This window comes from Paramormyrops kingsleyae, chromosome 17, assembly GCF_048594095.1.
Source record: "Paramormyrops kingsleyae isolate MSU_618 chromosome 17, PKINGS_0.4, whole genome shotgun sequence".
Classification (NCBI taxonomy): domain Eukaryota; kingdom Metazoa; phylum Chordata; class Actinopteri; order Osteoglossiformes; family Mormyridae; genus Paramormyrops; species Paramormyrops kingsleyae.
The window spans coordinates 23,361,732-23,387,141 of NC_132813.1; the positions used below are offsets into that span (position 1 = coordinate 23,361,732).

Here is a 25,410-nt window from a genome sequence, read left to right on the forward strand (position 1 = left end):
AGCTCGTTAATTTGCACACTCCGCAAGGTCGATGTGTTTTTTAAGGGCTCAGTACATTGTTTATACTTAAAATACTCATAACAATGATTACGATATTACTGCGTAAGTCTTCCACTACGAACACACATTTAACTAAAAAAAAAAAAGTCGTAGCAAAGTAAAGTTTGATTTCAACAATTAATTTGTATATAACAAACGTTTTTAAAAGTAAACATTTACTTGCTTTTAATTTTATTAGATCGGCTTGTATTCACTCACCGCATAATACCAATGGGATATGTTAGTTTTAGTTACCATGGCACCGACAATACTACGGCAACACTGCTGGTTCATAATACTAAAGTAAATGTAATCCGGTGTCCTGCAGGACACACGCACGCACGCACACACACACGCACGCACACGCAGGTTTGTAATTATATATTTGTAGGGACTCTCCATTCATTTCTATGGGTTAAACTCTAATCACAACATTCAGGAGTTTCATTCAAACCCATTGCCATAGGTGCATAAAATCAAGCAACTGGCCATGCAGTCAGGGTTACAAACATTTGTGAATGAATGGGTTGTTCTAACGATCACAGCTGGTGAATTGAACCATGGTACTGTCATGTCACCTTTACAATAAGTCAGATCCCTGCTAGATATTCCAGCTGTAAGTGGCATTATCGTAAACTGGAAGCATTTAGGAACAACAGAAACTCAGCCATGAAGTGGAAAACCACATAAACTAACAGAGTGTGAGGTACATAGTGCATAAAAGTCACCAGTTCTCTGTTGATTCAAAAACTGCAGAGTTCCAAACTTCCTCTGGCATAAATCCCAGCACAAAAGCAGCACAAGGTGTGCTGGGAGCTTCGTGGAATGGGCTTCCACGGCCAAGCAGCTGCATGCAAGCCTCATATCACCAAGCAGAATGCCAAGTGTCCGATGGAGTGACCCTGGACCCTGGGACATTGGAAACATGTTCTGTGGAGTGACAAACTGCTATTATCTGTCTGGCAGGACAAGTCTGGGTTTGGCAGATGCCAGGAGAACATTACCTGCCTGACTGCACTGTGTCAACTGTTAAAGTTTGCTAGAGGAGGGATTATGGTATGGGGTTATTTTCAGGGTTGGGCTATAGGCCCCTTGGTTCCAGTGAAGGTAACTCTTAATGCTTCAGAATACCAAGACATTTTGGATAATTCTATTCTTCCAACTTTCAGGGAAAAGTTTGGGGAAGGTCCTTCTCCATTCCAGCATGACTGTGCCCCCAGTGCACAAAGCAAAGTCCATAAAGACATGCTTAGGTGAGTTTGGTGTGGAAGAACTTGACTGCCCCCTACAGAGCCCTGACCTGAACTGCACTGAGCACCTTTGGGATGAACTAAAACAGAGATTGTGAGCCAGGCCTTTATGTCCTACATCGGTGCCTGACATCACAAATGCTCTTCTGGATGATTAGCCAAAAATTCAAAAAGACACACTGGAAATCCTTCGCAGAAGAGTGGCAGCTGCTATAGCTCCAATAAACAGACCTTTGTGCCCCCCCCCAGTTCCATGGACGGCCAGATATAAACTTCCTTATGCACTTTCCAAAGCTCGATGATTCGTTTTATTGCTGAAAAAAAAGTGTCATTGTAAGTAATTGCTGCGCTAGATGTTATTTATTGGATTGTGTAACAAATTACTGATAATTATTTTGTGCTTTCAAATATGTTCAACAAGGCCAGTCTCGCGGAAAACACAATCTATCGCATGAATTTCATTCTTTTCCACCAGAGGGCGATCTAGGATTACATATTGCAATAAAGGAGGGAGGGGATCGTATCAAACTGATTGAAAATATCAATGCATTCAGCAGATTCCTGTGCCATATATATGGTACAAATGTAGTATTGATCGCTGCTTATAAAGTATAGTGGACCTTAAACATTGTTGCTACATAATAGAATGCCTTTATTATCATTGTACAGGTGAAATCAAAGCCAACCAAATTCAATCTTCCCACATTTTGCTCTCCTATAATAAAACACATATACTGTACACATGAGAACAAATCTTGGGGGCAGAGCACAGGGTCAGCCATTTATCTGCCCCTGCCTCCCCCCCAGGAGCAGTATTTGGGGTTAAGGGCCTTGCTCAAGGGCCCAAAGGTGACATGGTTACTCTGCTGCTCACGGGATTTGAACAGGCAACCATTGAGACTAAACCTTGAGTTTTAATCCACAGAGCTGCACACCACCCGATGTGTATTACTATATTATCTCTGTTTTCAGTGTTTCACACATCACCATATTGCCATATTCATTATCATTATTACAGCTGTTGCTGGAAGGAAGTAGATTCATCTTATGGAAGATTGCCTATCATGCAACAACCCCCCCTTCAGGTACATGAGAAAAATTGTTCATTGTGAACTTGGAAGAAACCAGCAGCAAGTATAGTGGGACACTGCCTTACGTGTGTGTGTCTGTGTGTCTGTGTGTCGGGGGGGGGGGGGGGTCAGATCCCACTCTGCACGAGGGCAGTTTTCATGTTTACTGTCAAGCAGGTTTACTCCGATTTCCTCTTGTAGTCCAAAGACATGAAATCAGGCTACTTGCCCGTTATTGTGGGCGGACATGGCATCCCATGCTGCCTTGTGCCCGAAGCTGCCTGGCATGGGCTCGGAGCTCACTGATAGCCCATCCAGGAAAGCCATTTGGAAGCTGAATGGATGGTTGCTCTATGTTGTCTGCAGTGTGTATTTGCTGAGATTACTGTTCTCTGTCCTGTTCTTCCTAGAATATTCTCTAGCTTTTCTGAAACCCCGCATTGCAGAAGTGCTCACAGAGGATTGATGGATTATTATTATCATATGCTTAGGTAATAATTTTATCTTGCAGCATTTTATCTTTGATTAAATATTCTACTTAAAGGCACAACAGGCCAAACCCCTCCTGGCAAAACTCCAGGCCAAAACACAGGTCCAGGCATTTTTATTATTTAACTGTGAGAAAGAAATATTTCACCAAAGGGCTTTATAGCATCCGTGACTGTGGAAATGAGATTTTATTGTACACTTTACAAGTTCGATACTGTATTGCCGCCCATGCCGTTTCTGAGGTATCACTTCTTGTGACAGAAAATCATTATTTCAGTGATGTTTTTTCTTGCAAGTTGCTTAGCATGCACTTACTGGACCATCAGTGTCACAATCCAAATTGTGTCAGACTAATGAATTCACTCATGTGCTGGCATCAAAATGACTTTGAAACACTATTGACCTTTTGTCTTTGTACTAACTAATTTAGTTAAAATTACTCATACTCATAAACAGAGACACAGCAACAATCCATGTAAACAAACCCAGGCCTGTTACCTCATTGTGTCACTTCAATTGCAAAGTAAACCAAGTCAGTTTTGTATGAGACAGATATTAAAATATATTGGTTGCTGTTAATTCCAAATGTAATAAATATTTTGCGGGCAGGCAGCTGTGACTTAGCAGATAACATCTTTGCATCTGGGTGAAGTTTATGTGACAGGATAAATCAGATCATAGACCACGAACTGAAGTGTCTATGAAAATTCCAGTGGGGAGTGTGACAACACCAGTTACGATGGCATTAAGCCATGTGACGTCTAACAACTGAAAGCCACTGATGAAAGCACCAGACTGGCAGAAGTCTGCAAAATCAGCAGATGTATCCCTCTGCTTTACAACCAAACTTCTGACCAAATGGTTACAAGTTAAAAAGTCACCACTGTGACCTGAATTACATCTGTGAGAGGCCTTGCCAAGACTTGCACTGGATGAGTGTTTATGGGGAATTAATGCTTCAGTAAACATTTGTACAGATAGATAAGTGTAAAAATGTAAGGGTAATGATTAGTGATGGGCAAAATGATACATATGAACCATTTTATGTATTTTTTGACTCCACTAGATGGTGCTGTCTGTTCAAAAAAGGTTCAAACCATGCCCCGAAGCAAGCCAAGAGCGCCATCTAGTGAGATCAAAAAATACAGCAAATGGTTCATCAAGCTTCATTTGCCCATCACTAGTAACGATACACGGGGCAACAAATTTCTATTTGAAAAACTTTGATTGGCAGTGGGCAACTTTTCATGGTCATCCAGATGAAGATAAGTTGTCCTTTGTCTCAGATGGTTAGCAAGTACCCGGCAACATTGCTCAAAAAGTTGCCCTGCGTATCATCACACAGATATGCATGCAGCTTTGTATATAATTCTCTATAATTCTCTCCAAAACTATGAAGTTAGGCAGCACAATTTTTGGAGATCTATCCATGAGCCACTTATCCTGGACAGTAATTGGAGCCTGTCCCAGGCAACACAGGGCACAAGGCTGGGTGGATTAGGGGGATGAATACAGACACATTCATAATCTATAACCAAGTTAGAGATACAGGCAGTCCCCAGGTAAGAATGTTCAACTTACGGACAACTCATACTTACGAAGAGATTGCCATAAAGCCCATTATATTAAAAAATTAGGTTAAATACAATAGTTTGTGAAAATGAATGCATGCACTCCTTTGTGACGGTTGTGAAAATATTGCACAGCTTCGGCAGTTTGTTAGCTTGAGGTACAGTACAGTATCATATGTACTTTACAGTACAGGTACAGTACAGTATCATATGTACTTTACAGTACAGGTACAGTACAGTATCATATGTACTTTACAGTACAGGTACAGTACAGTACAGTATTATATGTACTTTACAGTACAGGTACAGTACAGTATCATATGTACTTTACAGTACAGGTACAGTACAGTATCATATGTACTTTTACTATTACAGTATAATTATTATCATTATTATGTACTGTATTATTATTTTTCTGACTTGCCTACAAATTCAAGGCAGACTTATACAGACTTATAGATAGAATTAAAGATAGACACAGGCATCGTATCTTGTTCGTGATCTGGGGCTGGCTGTAGCAGTTTTATTTAACTGCACATCAATCATTGGTTAAGAAGCTGGAAGATAAAATGATGAAAGGAGAAGATAAGCAGGCCAACACTGTTGGTTTATGTGCTAGTTGTACGTTCATTATTGTCACTTGCAACCACATTAGTGTGTGTATGTGTGTGTGTGTGTGTGTGTGTGTGTGAGTGAATTATGTTTATATTACATTGTGGGGACCAAATGTTCAACCGTTCTCCCCTAAACACACTGTTTCATATTTAGTTTGGTTACTTATAGTTAAGGTTAGGGCTGGGTAGAGGGTAAGGTCATCATATTGGGATTAGAGTTTTCCCCATAGAAATGAATGGAGAGTCCCCACAAAGATATAATTACAAACCTGTGTGTGTGTGTGTGTGTGTGTGTGTGTCTGTGTATGTGTGTGTGTGTGCGAGGGAGAGCACGTTACTGTTCTTTGGTATCTAGTATGAATATTGTGTGTTGAATTCAATGCTCACAAAGTTAAAAAAAGTTTTATTTCAAGAAGAAACAAGTAATACATCAACTTGTGAATTGCGCCTGCCTCTACCTTAATAATGCTCGAGATCTCCTAGAAAATATAATCACATACAAAAAATGAATACAGTACAAACGGAAATCAATGCTATGTAAACAGGCTCAAAATCTGTCATTTTTAATATTAAAAGCCCTTATGAGAAAGGTTGTGCAATATTTGTATATTCTAATGCTAATATACAGAAACTGAGTAACTTCTGTGTGGAAAAAAACAAAACAAAAAAAATAACAATAAGAATAAAAAGCCTCTTTCTGTTGCTCCTCCAAGCAGAGAACAGGAACTGAGTCGCATTATTGCATGTTTCCATTGAGGTTAATCCATAAAACATCAAGAAAGAATCTTTTATCGAGGATTACAAAAAAGGCAAAGAACAACACAGTGGTGTCTGAGATGGATACGGTTAGTCAGCCTGATTACATACAGACATTCTGCTGTTTTTAATCATGGATAGAGGCCAACATCCAACTCGATGGGACACCATCAACAGAACAGGAGCAGGTATCAAAGGCACTGAAATCCCTGTGATAACAAAGGCCACCACTCCCACTGGGATGTCCATGACATTCCCCTATTTTGTCACATACATGTCACCGACTTCTTTTACTTCTTAATATACATACATTCGTAACACTTTCAAACCGCGGTCTGGCCATTTTTCTGCCGCCTGCCTCCTGCTGCTGTGAATCAGGACCCCAGTTCCGTCCCGAAAGAGGTCACATTCCTTAGCCGGACCCCGCCTCACACGGTGCTCTTGATGTCGATGACGATGGAGTACCTGACGAGCTCTGGGTACAGTGGGCCTTTCTTGTCGGGCACCAGCGCTTGTGCCGCTGGCTTCTTCAGCTCCGGGGAGCGGTGCTCGACCAGAAGGGAGGTGAGCGCCGCCAGGGAATCGTGCTTCTGAGACGAGCCCTGGGAGCAGGGGGGCGCCGCAGTACCAAGATGCGGTTAGGAGGGGGGCAGAGCGCAGAAAAAGAAGGAAGGGAGAGAAAAGAGAAAACAAAAGAACTGCATTGTAATGGTGCTGACCACAGTTGCTATATAACACAGCTGCACTAAGTGCATATTGACGTATCCTATGTCTGAGAGCATGGAGAGCCTGAAAAAAACCATCACATTTCTAACAAACCTCACAACATAGTCAACAAGTACCGTAAGGGAAAGTTGAAAAGAACTTTGAAGAGTGAACTTGCAACAAAGGCAATAATACAATGCTTACCACAGATGTTGAAGAATCACCTCTATACCTCCTGCTAAAACAGAAATCATGTAGTATAATTAATCAATCAATCAATCACAAAAAATGAAAGGTTAAGAAGCAAGGTATAAAAATCATTAAGAAACATATATAGACATCTACATGCCATATACCTAAACCAAATTGCTTCTACTTCAATAAAAAACTACCCACTGTGGGACCTCCTAAACTTAATTTTCAGTCTGTATAGTCTGTGCCTGCAAGTCATTTGTGAATAAGCTAATATGGTGATGGGATCCAGAAGAAAGAGAAAAGTTTAACCTCCAACATCCAGCAACACAGAATGGGCACCAAAGGCATAATGTAAGCAGGAAATTCTATTCTGATTTAAAGTACATACATGCATATATACATGCATATATACATAGCTACATACACACATTGAAGTAAAAGATCTTTGCGATAAATAGCAAGACTCATTCGATGACTTAAGAGAGATATAAGGTTTGGGAACTGAAGTTCATTTAGGCATCCAAAAAGATATATATAACATTTTACAGAAGAGAAGAAATTGTTTTTTATTGTGTTGCGGTTAACATGCATGTTCAAATGTTAAATTATATTATTTTCTGAGCAAATAAATATATACTAACCAGATAAATAGCTTGAAACATTTTCTTTGACTTCCTAAGTACTACACAGACGTGAGCGAAAAAATGGACCAAAGCTTAATGTTGTGCAATTTGGATTCAAAACTAAAAGAAAAGAGGCCATGATACCAGATCGAGGAAACCTGTCTGTAAAAACCTGCAAGCAATAGATCACGGTAAATGATGTCTGTGAGCAGACAGGATTAACCCGACTGTGTCTGACCACATGTCGTGCCAGGGCTCAGTGCACATGTTAGCCACACCCACACCACTTCCTGTTTATGAATAGAAGGCACCACATTGGTTACGCCGAGGCCTGATAAGATCACCCTGATGGAACATGGCTTCCTGTTTGTCAGGCCGTTGTGGTACCTGTAGATATCTTACCTGTGACTGTATGCAACTTAGACCAGAACTCACCAAAGGACGCAGGTAGACACGATGAGGATGAGAGCGATTGCAAGCGCCGTTGGAATACATATGATGAAAATGTTCCCTGTAATTGGAGCAAAGCATAAAGAGAGTTTTGGACATTCAAAGAGCAGAATAATAAAGTTTCATAAAAAAACAGTATTCAAATACTAAATACTAAAAATAATAGTAAAATCAGTATTCAAAACAGAATTCTTTAATTTTAGCAATAATTGTACTGGCAGTAATTTTAACACATGTAGCAGGATAAGGAAAGGGAATTGCAGAGCTGTGAGTAAGTAGATGCAGTGGTTTTACTTCAGGACATTACAAATCTGGAAATCAGGATACGTAGTGTGTAAAGCAACATCATAAACAGCCGATACAAGACTGACGTGTGTTGGTAAGGTTTCTTGTTTTTTTATGGCAAAGGGTGCCATAAGGTTCTCTCCCAGATGTCTATTGTAATGTCAAGAAAATGTTAGTAATTTCCAATTTTGCACATTCATTTTTGGGCAGTCTGAGGCTTGATGCACATCTCTGGGCACTTACAGAGCTCTTGGTCCTCCTCGGTGACCTCCACCTGGACAGAGAGGGTCGCGGAGTGGTGGTGGAAGGAGGCTCGGCAGGTGTAGAGGCCAGCATCGTGTAGGGACACCGGGGACGGGAAGACTATTGCGGCACCTTTAGTCCTCACAGGTGAGTCATCACTCCTGGGACCCGCAATGTAAAGGACACAGAGGAGCAGTTAAATGCCAGGATTCTCCTAATGCAGCAGTGGGCAACCCTGATCCTGCTGTGCCGGTATCCAGAAGGTTTTCCATCCTACCTGGTCTCTGATGAACCTCACCTGATCTCAGGCAGATAGAAATTCATCAGGTAAGATAGAAAACTTTCTGGATATTGGCACTCCATGACAGGGTTGCTGAACCCCTGCCCTAATGAATAACTCAAGCAGTGCTCTTAGTCTGCTGTCATATTCCCTGGCTGAAAATGTCCCAAGGACCACATTCAGAAATAACATTGTTGTGGTGCATCTCCAGTCAATAAGGTGTTAAGCTGCAAAGATAATTTCTGATGACGGTTCATCCTTGCAATGTGATAACTGAATCTCAGAACCCAGTCGAAGTTCCAGTCAGGAAACATGCTTTGTGAAAATTTTACTATCGGTATAGGGTTAGACATGAAAACTTTAACGTGAACTTGCAAGCCCTTGCAGTGAGAGCTGCAGTAGTAATTACAGTGCCAGGATGTCAATGAATGTGGCGGCACTGGTAATGAGAGCAGTGTGGTTTGAAAGTCAGTGGTTATGTGAAGACAGTTTGCTCTTTATTTAAACTGCAGAGTAGAGTACTATTAATGAAAGTTGCTTAGCATAAAAGAAAATAGAGTTTCATTGGCGCGGAAAGGGTAGCAGCGTGATGGAACGGCAATAACGATTTTTTTTTACTTTGTTAATGTTCAGTGTTCATCAGTTTTGTATGCAGCCTGTTTTCCCAGAGTGCTGCATTATTCTAAGAAGTGTAACTAATGAAAATAACAGTAAAGGTATGGTTGTAATGAGGCTAGTTTTCAGAGGTGTTAAGGAGACAGATGCAGTGATAATGAGCATTAATTAAAACAGAGTCATGGTGCTGTTAATGGCAGCAGTGCTGTGTTTGAGAGAGCAGCAGAGGAATCCCTTTGGATCTGACTTTAAAACTAAAGGTACCAGTATTTTGACCAGGTCAAGGGAGATATGTACTTCATTTCAGCTCTGTAAGTATGGGAAGGTAGGCTGACCTGACACATGTGATATTGAATGCTGGGATTTTGCCGCAGACTTTCAGCGAGATCCTCTGATTGTGGAGATGCATTTTTAAAGATACTCTCTGTACTGCCGTGCTTGAAACGGGGTTCAGCAGTTTGAGGGAGGAGATATCTGTGAAGGTAACACCCTGGTCAATGAACAGGAAAAAACAACCAACAAATCTAGAAAGGAAAAAAAAAAACATCGAGTCTCTGTGGTCTGCTGTGGTTTCCTCTTTGAGCAGCAGTTTAGGCAAACGAGACAGACAGAGAGACAGACACATATTATAAGTAACAGTGCTGTGTTTGTAGTGTCGTGAAAAATTGAGGGAGCCAAACAAGTGAAAACAGGCTCATAAATCAGCAGAAATAAACTCTGCTGTGAGACCCGGCAGTGTTGGTGTTTAGATTGTTTTCATTGAAGGAATGCAGTGACTAAGGACAGTAAAATCCTAGGAGGAAGCTAATTTCACTGCCAATTTGAATATGGATTTCAGTGATGACATGTATGAAAACGACACACCAGTTAGCCCTGCTGAACTTACAGTACTGAGGAATGTGTACAGTCTTCTCTGCAGAAATGTGCTCATTTTTAACCTGGCAGGTCAGGTTCTGCCCCTCGTGGAGGTCCAGAAGAAACTCGTAAGTGCTGTTAGCCCAGAATCGACCCGTCACGTTCCCTGAGCGCTGGACAGCTCGGCCCGTGTTATTCAAAGGTAGGACCCAGGAGAGATTAAATGTGCCCATTTCCCAGCTGGACTCGCAGACAATGAGACACAGTGGGGAATTGGGATGCATGATGAACGAGACACTCAGCTTAGGGGGATCTGAAGAAAAACAGAAAGAATAAAGAGGCTCATTCTGCTGAATGTGTAGTAATGCTGCTTTCTTTGTACAGCGAACCATTCTTCACATATAAAACCTACCAACTGCCGGTATCCAGGTTTCTCTCCTCACTGGTTCTGCTAGAGCCTTGTGGGTAACTATACAGGCCAGAGTCCTTCCAAAGAATGACAGGGTGGGAATTGGAGCCGTACTGACGACTGTGGCAGACCCACTGGGGGAGGTCCAGTTTGCAGTCTGGACCCCCTCAGACCAGCTGATGCTGTTGCCTCCATGATCATCGCTTAGACTCCAGGTGATTGTGGCTGCAGGTTTGTTGCTATCGGCTCTGCACGTTACCAGAGTGTATCGCGTCCCATTTTCCCGTGTGGTAGTGATGCTAACATTAACTTCAGGGCCAGCTACTAAAAACACATACAACAGGCCAAAGGTCAGAGTGGCCGGTCCTATCAGTCATTCTGTTGGCTAAAGACAGTAGAGCTGCATTTCAGAGAAGCAGACAGTAACATTTTGGTTTTGAGTGGAAACTATTAAGGAGAGCAGATTTGCTGCAGAAACGGTGACATTTACAGGTTATTGCTGAGCCTGACAGTGCATACTCACAGCATGCTGGAATCGTCATCTCCCTGATATCTGTTTCTAAGAGAGCAGGGTGCTCTATCACACACTGGACTCGGTGCTCCTCAGATAAGCATACAGGCAATAGCAAGGCGACACTGACAGTATGTGCGCTATTCTGAAGCGTTGAATTAGGCCTGATAGTGGCAAGCAGACCCTCAGGTAGGACCCAGGACACGTTAGCCACTGGCACGGCATCTGCAGCAGAGCACTGGATGATCCTGTGATTTGTTTCTTCCCAGGTCTGTATAGTAACATTTGGAGCAACTGGAGCTAAGGGTGAGAGAGAGCAAGCTTTAGTGAGGAAAGCAAACCAGGGCTAGAAACCACAGGACAAGGCTACTGTACTGTACCTTCTTGCACTTCTCTAGGGGCTACTTGCATTTCTAGCTCCACTGATGCTTTGTGGTTGTAATAGGAAGCCTGACACTTGTATTTTCCAGCGTGATGTAAGCCCACAGGCCCCATCACCTGCAAGGAGCTGCCCATCACATTCATATCTGCAGAGAGGGGCCCATCTTCTCTGTGGAGGAAGAGAGAACACAAACACACATCCAGTTAAAATGGCCCAAGAAGGTCTTCTCTCAGGCTGTCCACTGTAAACAGCACAGCAGATGTCGCATAGGGCGTGAAGCAGGCCGTTTGTTTTCACGAGAAGGTTATTCAGCACAGCGCCATCCTCTGTCCATTTTTCATCTTCTGTGGTTTTTGTTTCTCATTCCAAATGGGTGACATCTCACAAAAAACACTTTTTAATACATCATTAGTGATACCAAATATTAAGTAAGGTACAATATAAACAAAATTGTTTATTAAAGAATGGAATTTTCATTCAATACTCAATACAAAGTCCATTTGAAAGATAATTACAGTAAAAAATAAATGATAATTGAAAAAACATTCTTCTGAGGGTGAAATCAGGGATTACTTGATGCAGTTGACTTGGTATCGGGGCACATTGCCTGTAACTTCAAGCTGAAAGGTCACGTTGCTTTGTCCTTCATCCACCAAGACGTGTCGCACAGCCACACCGTTCGGGGTTAGCACCCTCATTGCTGAAAAGCCTGGGTTCCCAGAACATGCATAAATCTCACATCCATCTTTATTTGTCATTTAAATACGTTTACGCTCTCAGCTTTGGAAAACAGATTCTTTATATCCACCTATATCTACATCTGCTCTATAGTGATTACTGGAAGGTCTCCCTCAACCCCAGGACTCACGGTAGGTGGGAAAGGTTACGGTCCTCCTCTGCTCACTGGGAAATGTGGGATGCAAGACCATGCAGGTGATATTCCAGCCTTCATGAAGGTGTGCTGGAAACCTGCGTGAGCTGATGGCCGTCTCCGTGTCTGTGTCCATGTCCATTTCGATCTTACTTCCGACGTCCATTGAGATGTTTCTGGCCTCTGCTGTGTCTCCAGACAGAGACCAGGAAAGTCTGGCAGCAGGTCTACCATTCATGGCTTTGCAGGTTACCACCTGAAACTCTTCTCCTTCATCTTGAAGCAAAGTTGTATTCATGGTCACAACCGGAGTAACTACAACAACAAACAGCAATTTCAGAAAGAGAGGAAAGAGTTCTATACTAGTCATCAAAAACAGAGAGAAAAGATTCCGGAATAAACCACAGACAGGATTTTTTTGTCTGCTCCACATATATATGTAACATATGATTACATATCTGTAGTGACATTTAGGTTACTTTCTGCAAAATGCTGTTCAAGTATTCATAGTTATTATTATTATTATTGTTGTTGTTGTTATTGCCATTATTTTTACTGTTACTATTATTATGTTGTTGTTGCTGCTACTGCTGTCATTATTATTATTAAGGGTCCAAAGCACGAAGTGCTTATGGACCATTATTGTTTTTATTATTATTATTATTATTAGGACTTCCATGGATAGACTTCCATTCAATTTCTGAGTCAAGAGCAGTTGATGTAAACTCAATGTTCTTTCAAAAAACAAATCAGATCTACTTTCAGATTCACTCGAGCATCTGCGCAAGTTTTTTTTTATGTATGTCTGCCAGTGTGGTTACACAGCTGAACTGGATGAGGGGTTTGGCCCAGGAGGTGCAGACTGCTCTGTGACGTTAGGAACGGGGCACAGGTGGCCAGGCAGGAAGCAGACTGGAAGAGCAGCAGACAGTGACATCACCAGAATTCAGGAAGAGCCGCCTGAGCTCTACCACATGAGTGGCTCAGATAGGAGAGTGCGGTAAGCAGCCGAAATGTATAAACAGCCTAAATGGATGAGACACCATTTAACCATTTAACCAGCAGGCAGTCTGTGGCTGTAGCTATATCTCTGAACACACATTTAACTATGATAAATATCAGCTTGCTTATAACTTTACATCTGACCCACACAAGATTCCTGCATATCATCCCACAATAGCACATCTTACCAAAGGTCTGCACTTTCACTTTCACATGTGTAGAGTTGGCCAAAGCGGGGTGGTTGACAACACAGGTCACATTGCCTTCGTGCATAAGATGCATGGGTAGGTGAAGTGTGCTGGTCTGAGTAAAGGTGCTGTTAGAATGCTGGAGTGTTTCTGTGGTTACAGAAAATGCCACATTGTTGGGTTCTTGGTCATAGACCAGCCAGCTGACCACAGCTTCCGGCTTCCCTCCAGCGGCAGAGCAGGTGACCTTCTGGTAGTGCGTTCCATTCTCCAAAGTCATAGCCTCGTTAATCTGAACTGATGGCCGAGCTTGACAAATAAGAAAGAGAGGGAGGTTCAAATCCAGCAGCAGTGTATAGACATCCACCCATTTTCTGCAATGACTTGTCCTATTGAGGGTTGCAAGGGGCCCAGAGCCTATGGGCACAAGACAGGGAACAACCCAAGATGGGGCACCATCCCATCCCAGGGCACCCTCACACACCATTCACACTGACAGGTAATTTGGAAACTCAGATTCACCTCAGCATGTTTTTGAACTATGGGGGGAAAGTGGAGTACCTGGAGGAAACCCCATGATGACACGGGGAGAACATGCAAACTCCACACACAGAGTCATGGTTGGGAATCACGGTCCCAGAGGTTGGAGGTGACAGTGTACTGTGCCAACCAAGGGTATAGGCAGTAATAATGTGGTACAAAACTCTCCCCAAACATTCACTTGTAATATGTAGAAGGTACATTTTGGAACCAAAATGCAAGCCCATCTCTCCAAAAGCATACACGCACATAGTTGTAGATATAAGCACACCTTACCCAGGACAGTGAGGGTCATTGTTTCTTCCATAATTTCATATCCAGAAAAGAAGCTACATTTGTATTCCCTCTCATCCTCCAAACTAGTGATGTTCATCGTTATTGTGAGGTTGCTTGGAGACACCGGAACACTGAACTTCTGATCATTGACTTGGACCTCTTTCATAAAGAACCCAACCAGCTGCTTCCAATTCCCACTTGACTGCTGCTCAGTCCAGAAGGATGCCATCATATTCGATTTGCCAACATATTGGCATCTGAGAACCACCGTCTCCCCCAGAACCCCTACAACATTCTTTTGAATCTCAACATCAGAGCAGCAACAGTTAGCTGAGAAAGACAGGAGACATGGCAAAAGGTCAGAGGGGGTAACGAAACTGTTGGTCTTTGTTTTGCGGTGATGCAAAGATTTTCACCAGTCAACATGAACCTCCTGAATGGAAAAGCTAACAACAAGAAGCTTAACGAGAAAGCAGAAAGCTTGGTACACCCACATTCACATATACTCACATGTTAAATTATTATTCATTAGTTATGAAAAATACTGCTAACATGTCATTTTAAAAAACAGTCACAAAGTTCTGATTTACAAGACATGATCAACCCTCTGTAAGTGTCCTGATACTCCCCAAGCACCTCAGTGTCCTTTGGTATCAGTCTGATATTCTCCGTGGCTCCTTAAGATATGTTGTCAGATTTGTAAATAACCACTGAGAGAATAAAGAATGCTGTGGCGAAACTGAGATTACTAAGAGTTTCAGTTCTTTTGTGGTATAAAGGTTGTGCTTGATGACATATTGTGTGTTTGTGCTTGTGTGGATGCTTACTTGAACAAATGCTTTTCTTTGTGGCAATTGTGTTGTGAATACAGCACCACAGCAGTAATAAAATGTGCATTAATAACATCCCAGATAACAGCCCATTGTAATTCAAAAAAGGAAGCATCCTGGCTCTATGAATAGGGTCCTGACAGGATTATGTTGATGGTTTCCAATAGAAGTATCAAAAAAATACCATAAAAATGTGTTTTAATGTGCCTGAAAGGATTTCATCTGGTAGGCAGATTTAATTGTCTACAACAGATACAAACACCTGTAAGAATGCAATCTTGACTCAAAATAAGAAAAAAAATCTGTATTAAAATGTTGTCCTTTGTCCAAAATTTCTTAAGTTACAGAACACAAAATTCTTATTTAATATACTTTATAACAGTTAAAATGAATCAATTTACCTTTACCAGCCATTGTTTAGTGAAATAGAAAAATATAATTAAATCAAATGTGCAGAATGACTTTTTGATACTGTAAATTGGAGAGAATGCAGAATTACATTATTGTATATATTTCCAAAGCTTATATATAACAATATCTACAATAAACTATAAATATTATAATTTGACATATGTAACAGTAAAAAGCATATGCATATAGTGTAGCTGAAAACCATGTATTTCAGTTTGCACATTTAAAAAACCTCTTTAGCAATAAATTAGAATCAGACTTACCCAAGACATTAAACACTAAGCCCAGGAATAGAAGAGCTGAACCACCCATTTTCAGTCTCATGGAGAGAAAGGTGAGGTGAAAGTTTTTAACTGTGTGTGTGTGCGTGTGTGCGTGTGTGTGTGTGTGTGTTAGTTAAACAGACAGTTAGACCAGCAGTACAGGAACCCAGAGGTGATGAGAGCACCAGCAGAGATCTCTCTCATAATTCCATCCCACAGAGAAGCTGTCTTAACAACAACTCATTGCCACCCTCTGTAGTTTTTGATCAGCAATGTCATCATTGGCAGCATATGCCTGTTTACTTCTCGATTCTCTGTCCTGATGGTGGGTAAAAGCCCACAGAGCGGCTGTGGCCTCAGTCCGCCCTCCACCCCTCCCCCCCCAGCCCGGCCGTCACCCCCCACTGCACCCGACACACTCTCACACACTCACCAGCTAGCATGGCTGTGTTTCCACAGCTGTTTCACTCTGTACAGATCAGCAAACTTCCTTCCCTTTATTTCTATATCAACACCCACCCACCAGCCCCCAACTGCTGCAACATTGACCTTGCAAGCCATACTTTACATTTTTATGAATTTTTGTAAGCTGGGTAGGAGCCACTGTTGTTTAATTTATTCAAAGCCTCAAAGTCATTTAAACTGAACACCCATTTTGTGTCATCTTGCTCTGTTTCTTCTACATACATTCAGAAATGTAATGTATCTGCATTAAGCATATTTGTGCAGTGAAGAGCATTAGCCACTGTCTTGACCCTGTTTCTGTGATACATTAAACATCATCCACCCATCCATCCATTTTCTGTTCCAGTGTAATTTAATTCATATTAATGCTCCCTTATCTATGCCCCTGTAAACTATCCCGTCATCTCAATGGCGATTTACTCTTGAGCATTCCCATTCGCTATTGCTCCCTTTACAAAAATTCTCATTATGATTTTTGATTTCCAGCACTGCCATTGGCTGTGTTCCAGCATTATCATTGACTGTTCCCAGTCTCCATGCTACAGCTCTTCTCTTTTTGCCACTCATTAGCTAATCATCCCTGTCTAATACTGTCATTGTCACTCTACTTTAAATCCCAAAGGCTGCTCCCCTCAATGACGCTACCCAAATGAAGAAAGGTGCCTAAAGGACTGTCTCTGCAACAGACTAATCCAGAAAATAGCTCTTTTTATATCTGTTGTATTTTTTATATATTGCATTTCCTTTGATACAGTTCTCCTCTAATATATTACCTGCAAGTATAATTTTTCTGGAATGCCTGCATGGTATCACGTTTCATCATTAGGGACCTGAGCATCCCCCGATTTATGCTAGATTGCTTGACTCCAAGAAAGGCAGAGTTCAGCAGAGGATGACACTTCAGTTTGGCTGTCAGATGTTTCCTCACTCATTCACAGTGTGGCTGGCAGTTTCTCTGACATGGACATGTTTGTCAAACTGAAGATGCTGAGTCAAAAAAGTGCGAAAGGGTGCTGAGCAGCCATAAAGGCAACACCCTGACTCATTCAGATATAGCTGAAAGAGCAGTTAAACCACATCCCTAAAAAGCCGTTTGAGGTTTTTCTGTAGGTATCAGTTTGAAACAAATATTTTGTTTGACCGTTTGTGCCATCTGTAGGAAAATCCTCCAAGAATTTGACTAAATATCCTAAAATTTGTTCAGCATGCACAGTACGGTATGGTCGGTATTTAAGAATTTGTATGCATCCCAATCAAGAAAGGCACAGGATTATGCTACTGAAACAATTCAAATATCATTAAAAAAGACAAACTCATCCCCAGCCTCCAATCGCTGGTCAGGTTGTTCAGGGCCCCGGGGCCGGGGCCCCAACCCAGGCAGCACAGGCCACGTAGCTGGAGTGCAGCCTGCAGGGGATTGTAAAAAGATAAATTAAATGAAAATACTGTCACTCGTTCCAAAAAAACATTTTTTACTAATGTTAGATATTATATTTTTAAATCCCTTTTGAAATTACATAATTATGAACTTTAGTGCCAGCAATTGACTCACAGGACTGGTCTTTTCCAATACAGTTTCCAGTGATATTTATCCATATCAAAGTTGACTGTGTCAATAACACATTTATGCTCATTTATCCTGCTTTAAGGCATCACATGAAAAACACATTTATGAGCAGTCTAAGCAATATACAGTATAACACACTTTATATAAATCTTATTAAATTATTACATTTAAATTAGTGCATTGTATGTAACTTTTAGTTTTTATATGCATGATTGTTAGATTGTGTTTTTTTTATATAATTCAGTCTTTTCTAAACAGTTCACATTTGCCCTAATCCTGAAAGCGACCAAAGTAAGATTATATAAATACAAAACATCTTCTATTGCAGAATGAGGTGTCCCTTTATCATCAATTAAGTTTGCATGACTCATGACCTGGTTCAGGTTCATCTCTTCATCATGTTCTCCCTTCTGACTTTAGTTGCATAGTACGGGAACAAAGGCTTTCAGAAAGGAAACACCACTTATCAAGTAAAGCAGAAACCATAATGATGCACTAAGCACAATGCTGTCCTTGAACCACCTTCAGTAGATAAAGATGTGAACAGGATGATTGAAAATAGGAAATATGGGTTAACATGCAATAAGAAGCAAAAGGATTTGACCAGAATTTCTGACTGTCACTGCAAAACAGCTCCAAACAGTCGCAGAGCAGTTACCCACATGCAGATATCGTTTCCAGAACAAAACATTGAGTTGAGTCATGACACATTCTGGCTTCCTCCTGAGGCTATCAATGCCACTCATTGAGGTTTCAGAGAGCAGACTTTCTGAAAGTGCTTCTTGACAACCGTTGGTCTCATTCAGTACCTGATTCATACTGAGAAAAACTGAGATTCATTCTCTTCGCATGCTTATGTCAGTGATTATTACAAACGATTATCGTAACACACAACACTCTGCCTCTGGCCAGTTCAGTAACTAATAACCAACCCACACTACCCGTATCATTCCCACTGGCCTAGTGGTCAAATTGTTAAAGGGCATCGGACCCCATCAGGTTGTAATGTTGTACGTATCAGACTTTATTTCAGTCAATCAGACTTTATTTATGTAACACTTTTCCTGCAAACTCAAAAAAAACACAACATCAACCCACCCCTGCTGCCACCCTCACCCAAACTATGTAAAGTAAAAGGGACAAAAGACATGAAAGACAAATATAAATAAATAAGGTATTAGGTGACTTGTCGCTTGACCAGTTACCAATGAGCTCCTCCCACTAGTCCCACTTTCTCATCTCTTGCACTTTTCTTTCTAGTTTTCTTATGTTTTACTTACATCTACTTCTACTTTATGTACTTTATTTCTTTATACCCTTTTCTGTAGAGCACTTTGAATAACCATTATATAAGAACATGTGCTCTACAAATAAACTTGTCTAGTTTTCCTTGTTTATACTGCAGGCCTCTTCCAGCACTGCTTCTGCTACATCTTAAGACGAATGTTATGCTTATTCCAAGGAAGCTCTCTGAATTTAACGGCCATCGTCGTGCTCTCAAGTAACTTAGTAACTCAGTTACTACTCAGTTACAAATCATGAACAAATATAGTATCTGCATGAAATACAGGAAACATCATGATTGATTGATGATGAACGATCAGGGGATCAGTTCGTAACTAACACTTAGTTTCTGGTTAATTAATATGTTAAGTGAAAGTGTACAACTACATTATTCGTGATCCTTCAAGTAGTATTACGATATTAACACTGTTCAAATTACACCAACATCAACTAAATAGATTTCTCTTCAATTAATGGATAATAAATACCCTTTAACAAATGGCTGCAAATTAACAATGGTTGTTATTTCACTGATTATTTAAGCCATATCCAATGACCGCTCGCAGGTCATCATAACCAAAATGGCTCGGTCCTACACAGCAACACCATGTAGGCATTTGGAAAAATCTGTCTTCAGGGGCTGATAAATGTGTGCAAAAACAGGACTTGACCCATGAGTCACGTTAACGCATAACAACAAACAGGCAACCCCTTTGGTTCCCACTACACAACATCCCATAAATGTTTTTTAAATAGTCTCTAATTTCACTTTCATTTTTCCAGTCCACTCAAAAACAGCTAATAAAAACTCACTTACTATTGATCTAGGCGTGGGGACTAAGCCACTAGCTTCTGCCATAGACACCTAAGTGGTATATGGAACTGGAAACATCCAAAAGGTTATCATTTTAAAAGATTAAACTGTAATGAAAATGACCAGGCACAATCCATCTGGAGACCAGGCAATCACTTATTTGACTCATGCCAGAGTTCTTTACTTGACATCCACACTTTAAAGTACCATTCACTCTGGCACTCATTTCTTAGTCTCTCTGACAGATAATTTAATTCATACTACAAATAAATCAAGGTCTTACTTTCATTACTGCAGTATGAATCCTTGCCCAGGGAGCTATGAAGCTTAATAGTTGAAAGTAATGGCAGGCATCCAAAACGGCTAGGGAAGGACAGTTTAGCGGCCAAAGACAAAAGTACTCCCTCATTGAAATAATCCTTCTAGTGCCCTAACTGTTATCCAGAGTTGGATGTTTGGGCCTCATGCCGGTTACTTTTTAATGACATGACACACCTGAGAGGAATGCTGACATCTTTTTTAACACCCAAAAACTCACAAATTATTGCTCAAGGTTCTGCTTTATGCCTCTGTTTAGACTGACTCTCAAATGTCTTTATAGTTGCATGCCTGTATGCAGGTATATATACCTTTGGGGCACTGTTCACTAGTGAGCAGCATACTACCTACTTTGAATGGCCATGATGATTGTAAGTTCAGTGAAGTTTGCTAGAACTACAGTCCTAGAGCTACCATGCTTTAAGTAAATTGGTTCCATAAGTTAAGCCAGTGGTACCTAAGGATTCTCCGAAGAGACACAGTACCATTGGAGTCTAGTCTTCATCTCAGGTCACTGGAAAGTGTCCATGTCTCACAGCCATACAGCAAAATAAGGAGCACCAGGACTCTAACGATTTGGACCTTTATCATGTTATAGATGTCAGGAGCACCACACACCCCTTTCTAGTGACCTCATGACCCCCCATGCTCTCCCAATCTGACTACTGACTTCATAGAAGGTGCACCAGAGACTTGAATGTTGCTGCCAAGGTAAGTGAACCTCTCAACACAATAGACATTCTCTCCACTGATAGAAACACTGCTGATGGGTGTGTCCAAGAGGTCATTGAAGGCCTATAGAACCTCGCAAACTCACAAACTCAGACTCCTTGCTCAATCTCTCGAGAGCCTTGATCAGAGTCAAAATCAGTGACTTGTCCCTCACTAAGTCTTAGGATGTCCCGCAGGGAAGCTTGTTAATCTGAGTCGAACCTCTTGTGAAAATCGGCAAAGGTTGCAAAGAAACTCTATGGATATACACATTTACACTCAATGAGAGCCGGTCAATGGTAGACTTATTAGGCGTAAAACCAGACTGCTCCGGTAGCTGGTAGACAAGCAAGTGATCAAGAATCCTGTTGAGGATGACCCTAGCAGGGTCTTAACCAGCACTGAGAGTTGTGTTATCCCCCTGTAGTTGTTGCAATCCTGGCAATCACCCTTCCTTTTCCTTTTCCAGATAGGGACAACAAGTCATTTTTTCTAGTCAGTTAGGATGACTGGAAAAAGATTGCTTGCAATGCCAGTAGGACAGCCTCACCACTAGCCTGGCGAAATTCAATCTGGATGGTTACAACACCTTCCCTGACTGTGACTCTTCGAGGACCAGATTTGGATGTGCATAATGCTTCATTTCTTCTGTAAGCAGGACATGGGTTGCTAGATCATAGATGGTGTGTCACTTAATCACAGATTCCTCTAACAAACATCTCCTTATCTCCCCTCAGAGCCCTTGCAGCCATCCTTGTCAGCTCCCAGTACAGACCAGAGTGGCCATCAAGTCGTGCTCTCAATAATATCCAGGGTGTCCTGTGAGATGAAACTGGAAACACCAGCAACTCCAACACAACCCTGAGCAACCTTCAAGGTCTTGTCATGGAAGGTCAATTTTCAAAGTCAAGGAAAATGGAGCCACTTTCACCACGATCACCAAACCTGTGGGGACTGACACAATCCTCATAGCCAGCCCTGTTAGTGCCAGGAGGAGTGTCACCACGTTGGTACCCATCAACCACCGAGCGAAGTTGCAAATAAAATGTATTAAAATGTAATGACACCTGTTGTGTCACCACAGTTGGAGCATATGCTGAAAAAACAGACAAGACACCCAGAGAGTGCACTAATCTGAGTCACTTGCTGGATGACCCATCTGGTCATAAGAAAAATATAGATCATGGGTTTGCATCCTTTCATGAACCAGAAAATCTAAAATGAAAGTAGCTCAGAGTTGGGGACCCCCTAACACTAATGTAACTAAGACCTGGGGACTGGGGTTGGGCCTTTAATATTTCTTATTTTCCATGTGGTGTAAACCGGATCTTTATACTAACATTTTGTCAATATACGTTTGTGCTGAACTCCTGCGATGGCGCTGCAGACTATAAGCTGAAAACCATCAGTATAGACCAGGGGTGTCAAACTCCAGTCCTGGGGGGTTGGAGCCCTGTGTAGCTTAGTTCTTTCCCTGTTCCTCCACAAAGGATTCAGCTCAAGAGCTGTGTGGCAATTAGCACAAGGAGTTGCAATGAGTTGAATCAGATGTGTTAAATGAGGGTAAACCCAAAAATGTGCAGGGCTCTTGCCCCCCAGGACTGGAGTTTGACACCCCTGGTAAAGATGAATGTCAACGGTCAGGCAGGTTATATTGTTTGAACCCTTGCCTCTATTTCAATGATTAGACCAAAACTGTAGCCAATAGATAGGAAAACAAGCCTCATATCATTGTGGAGCTGCATTTTCACTCGGGAAACCAGGCACTCAGAATTTTTTATTTTGTTGGGTTTATACCATACCATAGACCTATCGTCATTCCACAGTTTCTTACATTTATGTAGCTTCCATCATTAAATGCAGAAATGGACATTATGTCAATAATGTTAAAATCCTTTCTGTTTTATTGATACTTTGACTTTGCAGCAAGTTTACCCATTGTTGCTATTTTATTGTCCTCACAGCACATATTAAAGCAAGATAATGCATGTTCTCTTACCTGCTTTTGAATATTGATGCCTTTCCATTCCCCTGACAGAAATGATGTTACAGTGACACTGTTACTTTCTGGAGCCTTTGTCAGTGAAATTGAAGTCACTTATGTATGTTTGTACATTCTTGCTGACACAGTCTTCTACATAATATTGACAGTCCTTATATATACGCACAACAAGAGGGAAGATATTTTATGTATCAAGTGCACTTTAAACATACTTTACATAGACCGGGTATGGTCTTTGTCCCGTACTTCGTCCTCTCTGTCCTGTCCAGTACCTCACTTGGTGGTTCTCGGTAAAACAAATTTGGAGACCTTTTCCTGTTGACTGTATTCACATATGTTTGCATTTGCTTAGAAAGCAGAAAAATTCTGGAATATTGTACATTTTGAACAAAATGAAAAATGAGTGGCATCACCACCTTAGAGGTGGGCCAGCACTCCAAAACAAACTCCATTCGTAGACATAAAACCATGAAACCCAGCTGTAAAATAAACACTCTGTAGTTGGGGAGAGGGCGGCACATGCGGGTGGTGCTTCTCTCCGACACTCGCAATTAAAATCCTATCTGAGTTTTTCTCTTACATTCGATTAAATGTCATGTTTGGAAAAAGGTGGGATTTCATTTACGAGGGCCTTGACATCACCACATGAAATATCTCTTGTCTTATACAATAGTACAAAAGTTATGCATCATAGACAGTCCATCCAAAACCTGGTCTAACACCAATGGTTATATATATTTTTGGGCAAGCCCTGAACTTTAATGACTAATTACCAGACCCATTGCCCTTAGGGACAGGTCGTTGCTAATTTTGCTGTCCTGACACACACACCCTGTTCTTTGTATTGAGTGCATGTCACTGTGATTGATAGGAGCCTGGACTCATCACAGTCTGCAGCTGCAAACTGTCAGTGGGGTTTCATGATGTCATTACTAGGAAGTCAGGCCTATGTCCAAGTGCCGAAACTGCAGTATGTTAGTGATGCCAATTTGTTTAGATGTGCTATTTCTTCAGGCCTTCAGGTCACACATGTGACAGCTGAGTTACTATTTAGGTCAGTGGAGATCAAGTCTGCCTGTTGAAACCACAATGGATAAAATTCTTGACATACAAAACGCATTCCTCTCTATCAAGTATAACTTGCAGCATAAATGAAGAGATTTTTCTGTTACCTTGACAAAATAAAGGGGAGTTTTGTACTGAAGTGGTAATATCTTGATCCATGTAATTTGGTTTTACTTTCTTTGAGTGATAGCACTAAACATAATCTTTTAACATTATTCATCTTACAGCCCATAATGAAGATATCATGTGAACGTTTGACACCTGGAAGGCATTCTACACTATAGACCATCCCCATAATGCACAGTATTAGTCTCCAGCAGCACTAGGGTCCTTCAACTCTCCATTAAGTAGGTGGTCCTGCTAAAGAGGGATGCTTGCAGTCAATGGCCGTGTGCTCAGATAAAATGCACTTTAAACAAGCACATATAATCTTATTATCAGTGCCATGCACAGACTGTTTTGACTGTGGCGTGGAACCTCCCCCTCGGCAAATTTGGCATGATCATCGGTTATCATAAAGCACCACTTGGAACCTCAAAAGCGGGGCATTTTTAATTGTTCAGGCAAAAGGGAAGGTACTTAGATGTCCCCAACCCCCTCCCCCCCAGTTCATGCTGGTCTGTTATATCTAATACAAATTCACTTATTTTGTCAAACAGTTGTTGTTTTTGTATCTGAGTATGAGCTCATGTATACGCATGTGAACCATGAAACCAACAAACGTGAAACCAACCAAGACGTCCAACCAAGACATCCTTGGAAAACACTCAAAAAAAGAACCACTACATAAGGTGAGAGAGAAGCGTGAGAAAAAAAACAGCAGAAGCATGAGAAAAAAAAACAGCAGAAGCGTGACAGCAAAGGATTTTTGACTTTTGATCATTTCCAACCCAAACAGCCACATGGCTTGTGTGTTTGTCTTCCTCAGGTGTGTGGTTTTGTCTGTCACACTGCGTTCCCACAGACCTGTTGTGCAGTTTGCCTGTGAAAAAAGCTCACCTTCATGCCTCATGAGTCCTGAAACTGTGCAGTTTTTCATCATAAATTCAAATTTACTGTCAGCAGAATGATTTCACCACGGGCCTGTGAGGACAGCCCCTAACCCCTAATTGTTCCCTGGACTGTCTAACCCCGTTTTCTCAAAAAAATGTTTGTTGATTTGAATAAAAACATCTGCTAAATAAATAAAATGTAATAATAATCATAATAGCTGAAAGAGCACTTCAAATTTGAGATTGTATGTGTGCATGTTCTGCATGAGATCGTTCCCTGTCTCAGCCCCTCTGCTTTACTCTAAGGCCTAATCCCATTTCTCCTCCCTAAGCCCTACCACTAGATTTCGAGGGCCCTCCCTTCTGAAGTTGACTTCACAGATCGTAGCCACAAGGGGTAGGGTTTGAAATCTTTACCTAGGAATCGGGACACCACTCGCTTATGAGCTGGCTGGTTTGCTTGGGAGTC

General features: G+C 41.4%; 1 protein-coding gene and 1 long non-coding RNA gene across 4 annotated transcripts; one reads left to right on the forward strand and one right to left on the reverse strand.

Annotated features, from left to right (window-relative positions):
- Positions 1–5,419: 5,419 nt before the first annotated feature.
- Positions 5,420–16,076, reverse strand: LOC111856805 (uncharacterized). Of its 3 annotated transcripts, none has more exons than XM_023837055.2 (14): positions 15,724–16,076; positions 14,220–14,549; positions 13,404–13,712; positions 12,211–12,528; positions 11,916–12,051; positions 11,341–11,510; positions 10,973–11,260; positions 10,453–10,770; positions 10,072–10,353; positions 9,521–9,659; positions 8,291–8,451; positions 7,748–7,823; positions 6,699–6,732; positions 5,420–6,391 (listed from the first exon to the last, which is right to left on the reverse strand). In XM_023837055.2, exons 1-14 carry the CDS (start codon positions 15,782–15,784, stop codon positions 6,218–6,220), a joined length of 2,796 nt encoding a protein of 931 aa, XP_023692823.2. In that variant the 5' UTR covers positions 15,785–16,076; the 3' UTR covers positions 5,420–6,217. The 3 variants fall into 3 exon arrangements, with proteins under 3 accessions (XP_023692823.2, XP_023692826.2, XP_023692822.2); XM_023837058.2 differs by having other exon boundaries at positions 6,699–6,729; positions 10,453–10,773; XM_023837054.2 differs by having other exon boundaries at positions 10,453–10,773.
- LOC140579133 (uncharacterized) lies at positions 12,929–14,962 on the forward strand. Its single transcript, XR_011983324.1, has 2 exons — positions 12,929–13,213; positions 14,307–14,962. It is a non-coding gene; the product is annotated as an uncharacterized lncRNA (long non-coding RNA).
- Positions 16,077–25,410: the final 9,334 nt, after the last annotated feature.

Excerpts from the sequence above, each read along its gene's own strand:
- LOC111856805 (XM_023837054.2), bottom strand. The coding sequence starts at position 15,784 with ATGAGACTGAAAATGGGTGGTTCAGCTCTTCTATTCCTGGGCTTAGTG. Across the intron at positions 12,052-12,210 it reads CGTAACCTTTCCCACCTACC|GCTTTTCAGCAATGAGGGTG; the intron begins GTGAGTCCTGGG and ends CTGGGAACCCAG. Across the intron at positions 6,733-7,747 it reads GTGTCTACCTGCGTCCTTTG|CAGGAGGTATAGAGGTGATT; the intron begins GTGAGTTCTGGT and ends TTTCTGTTTTAG.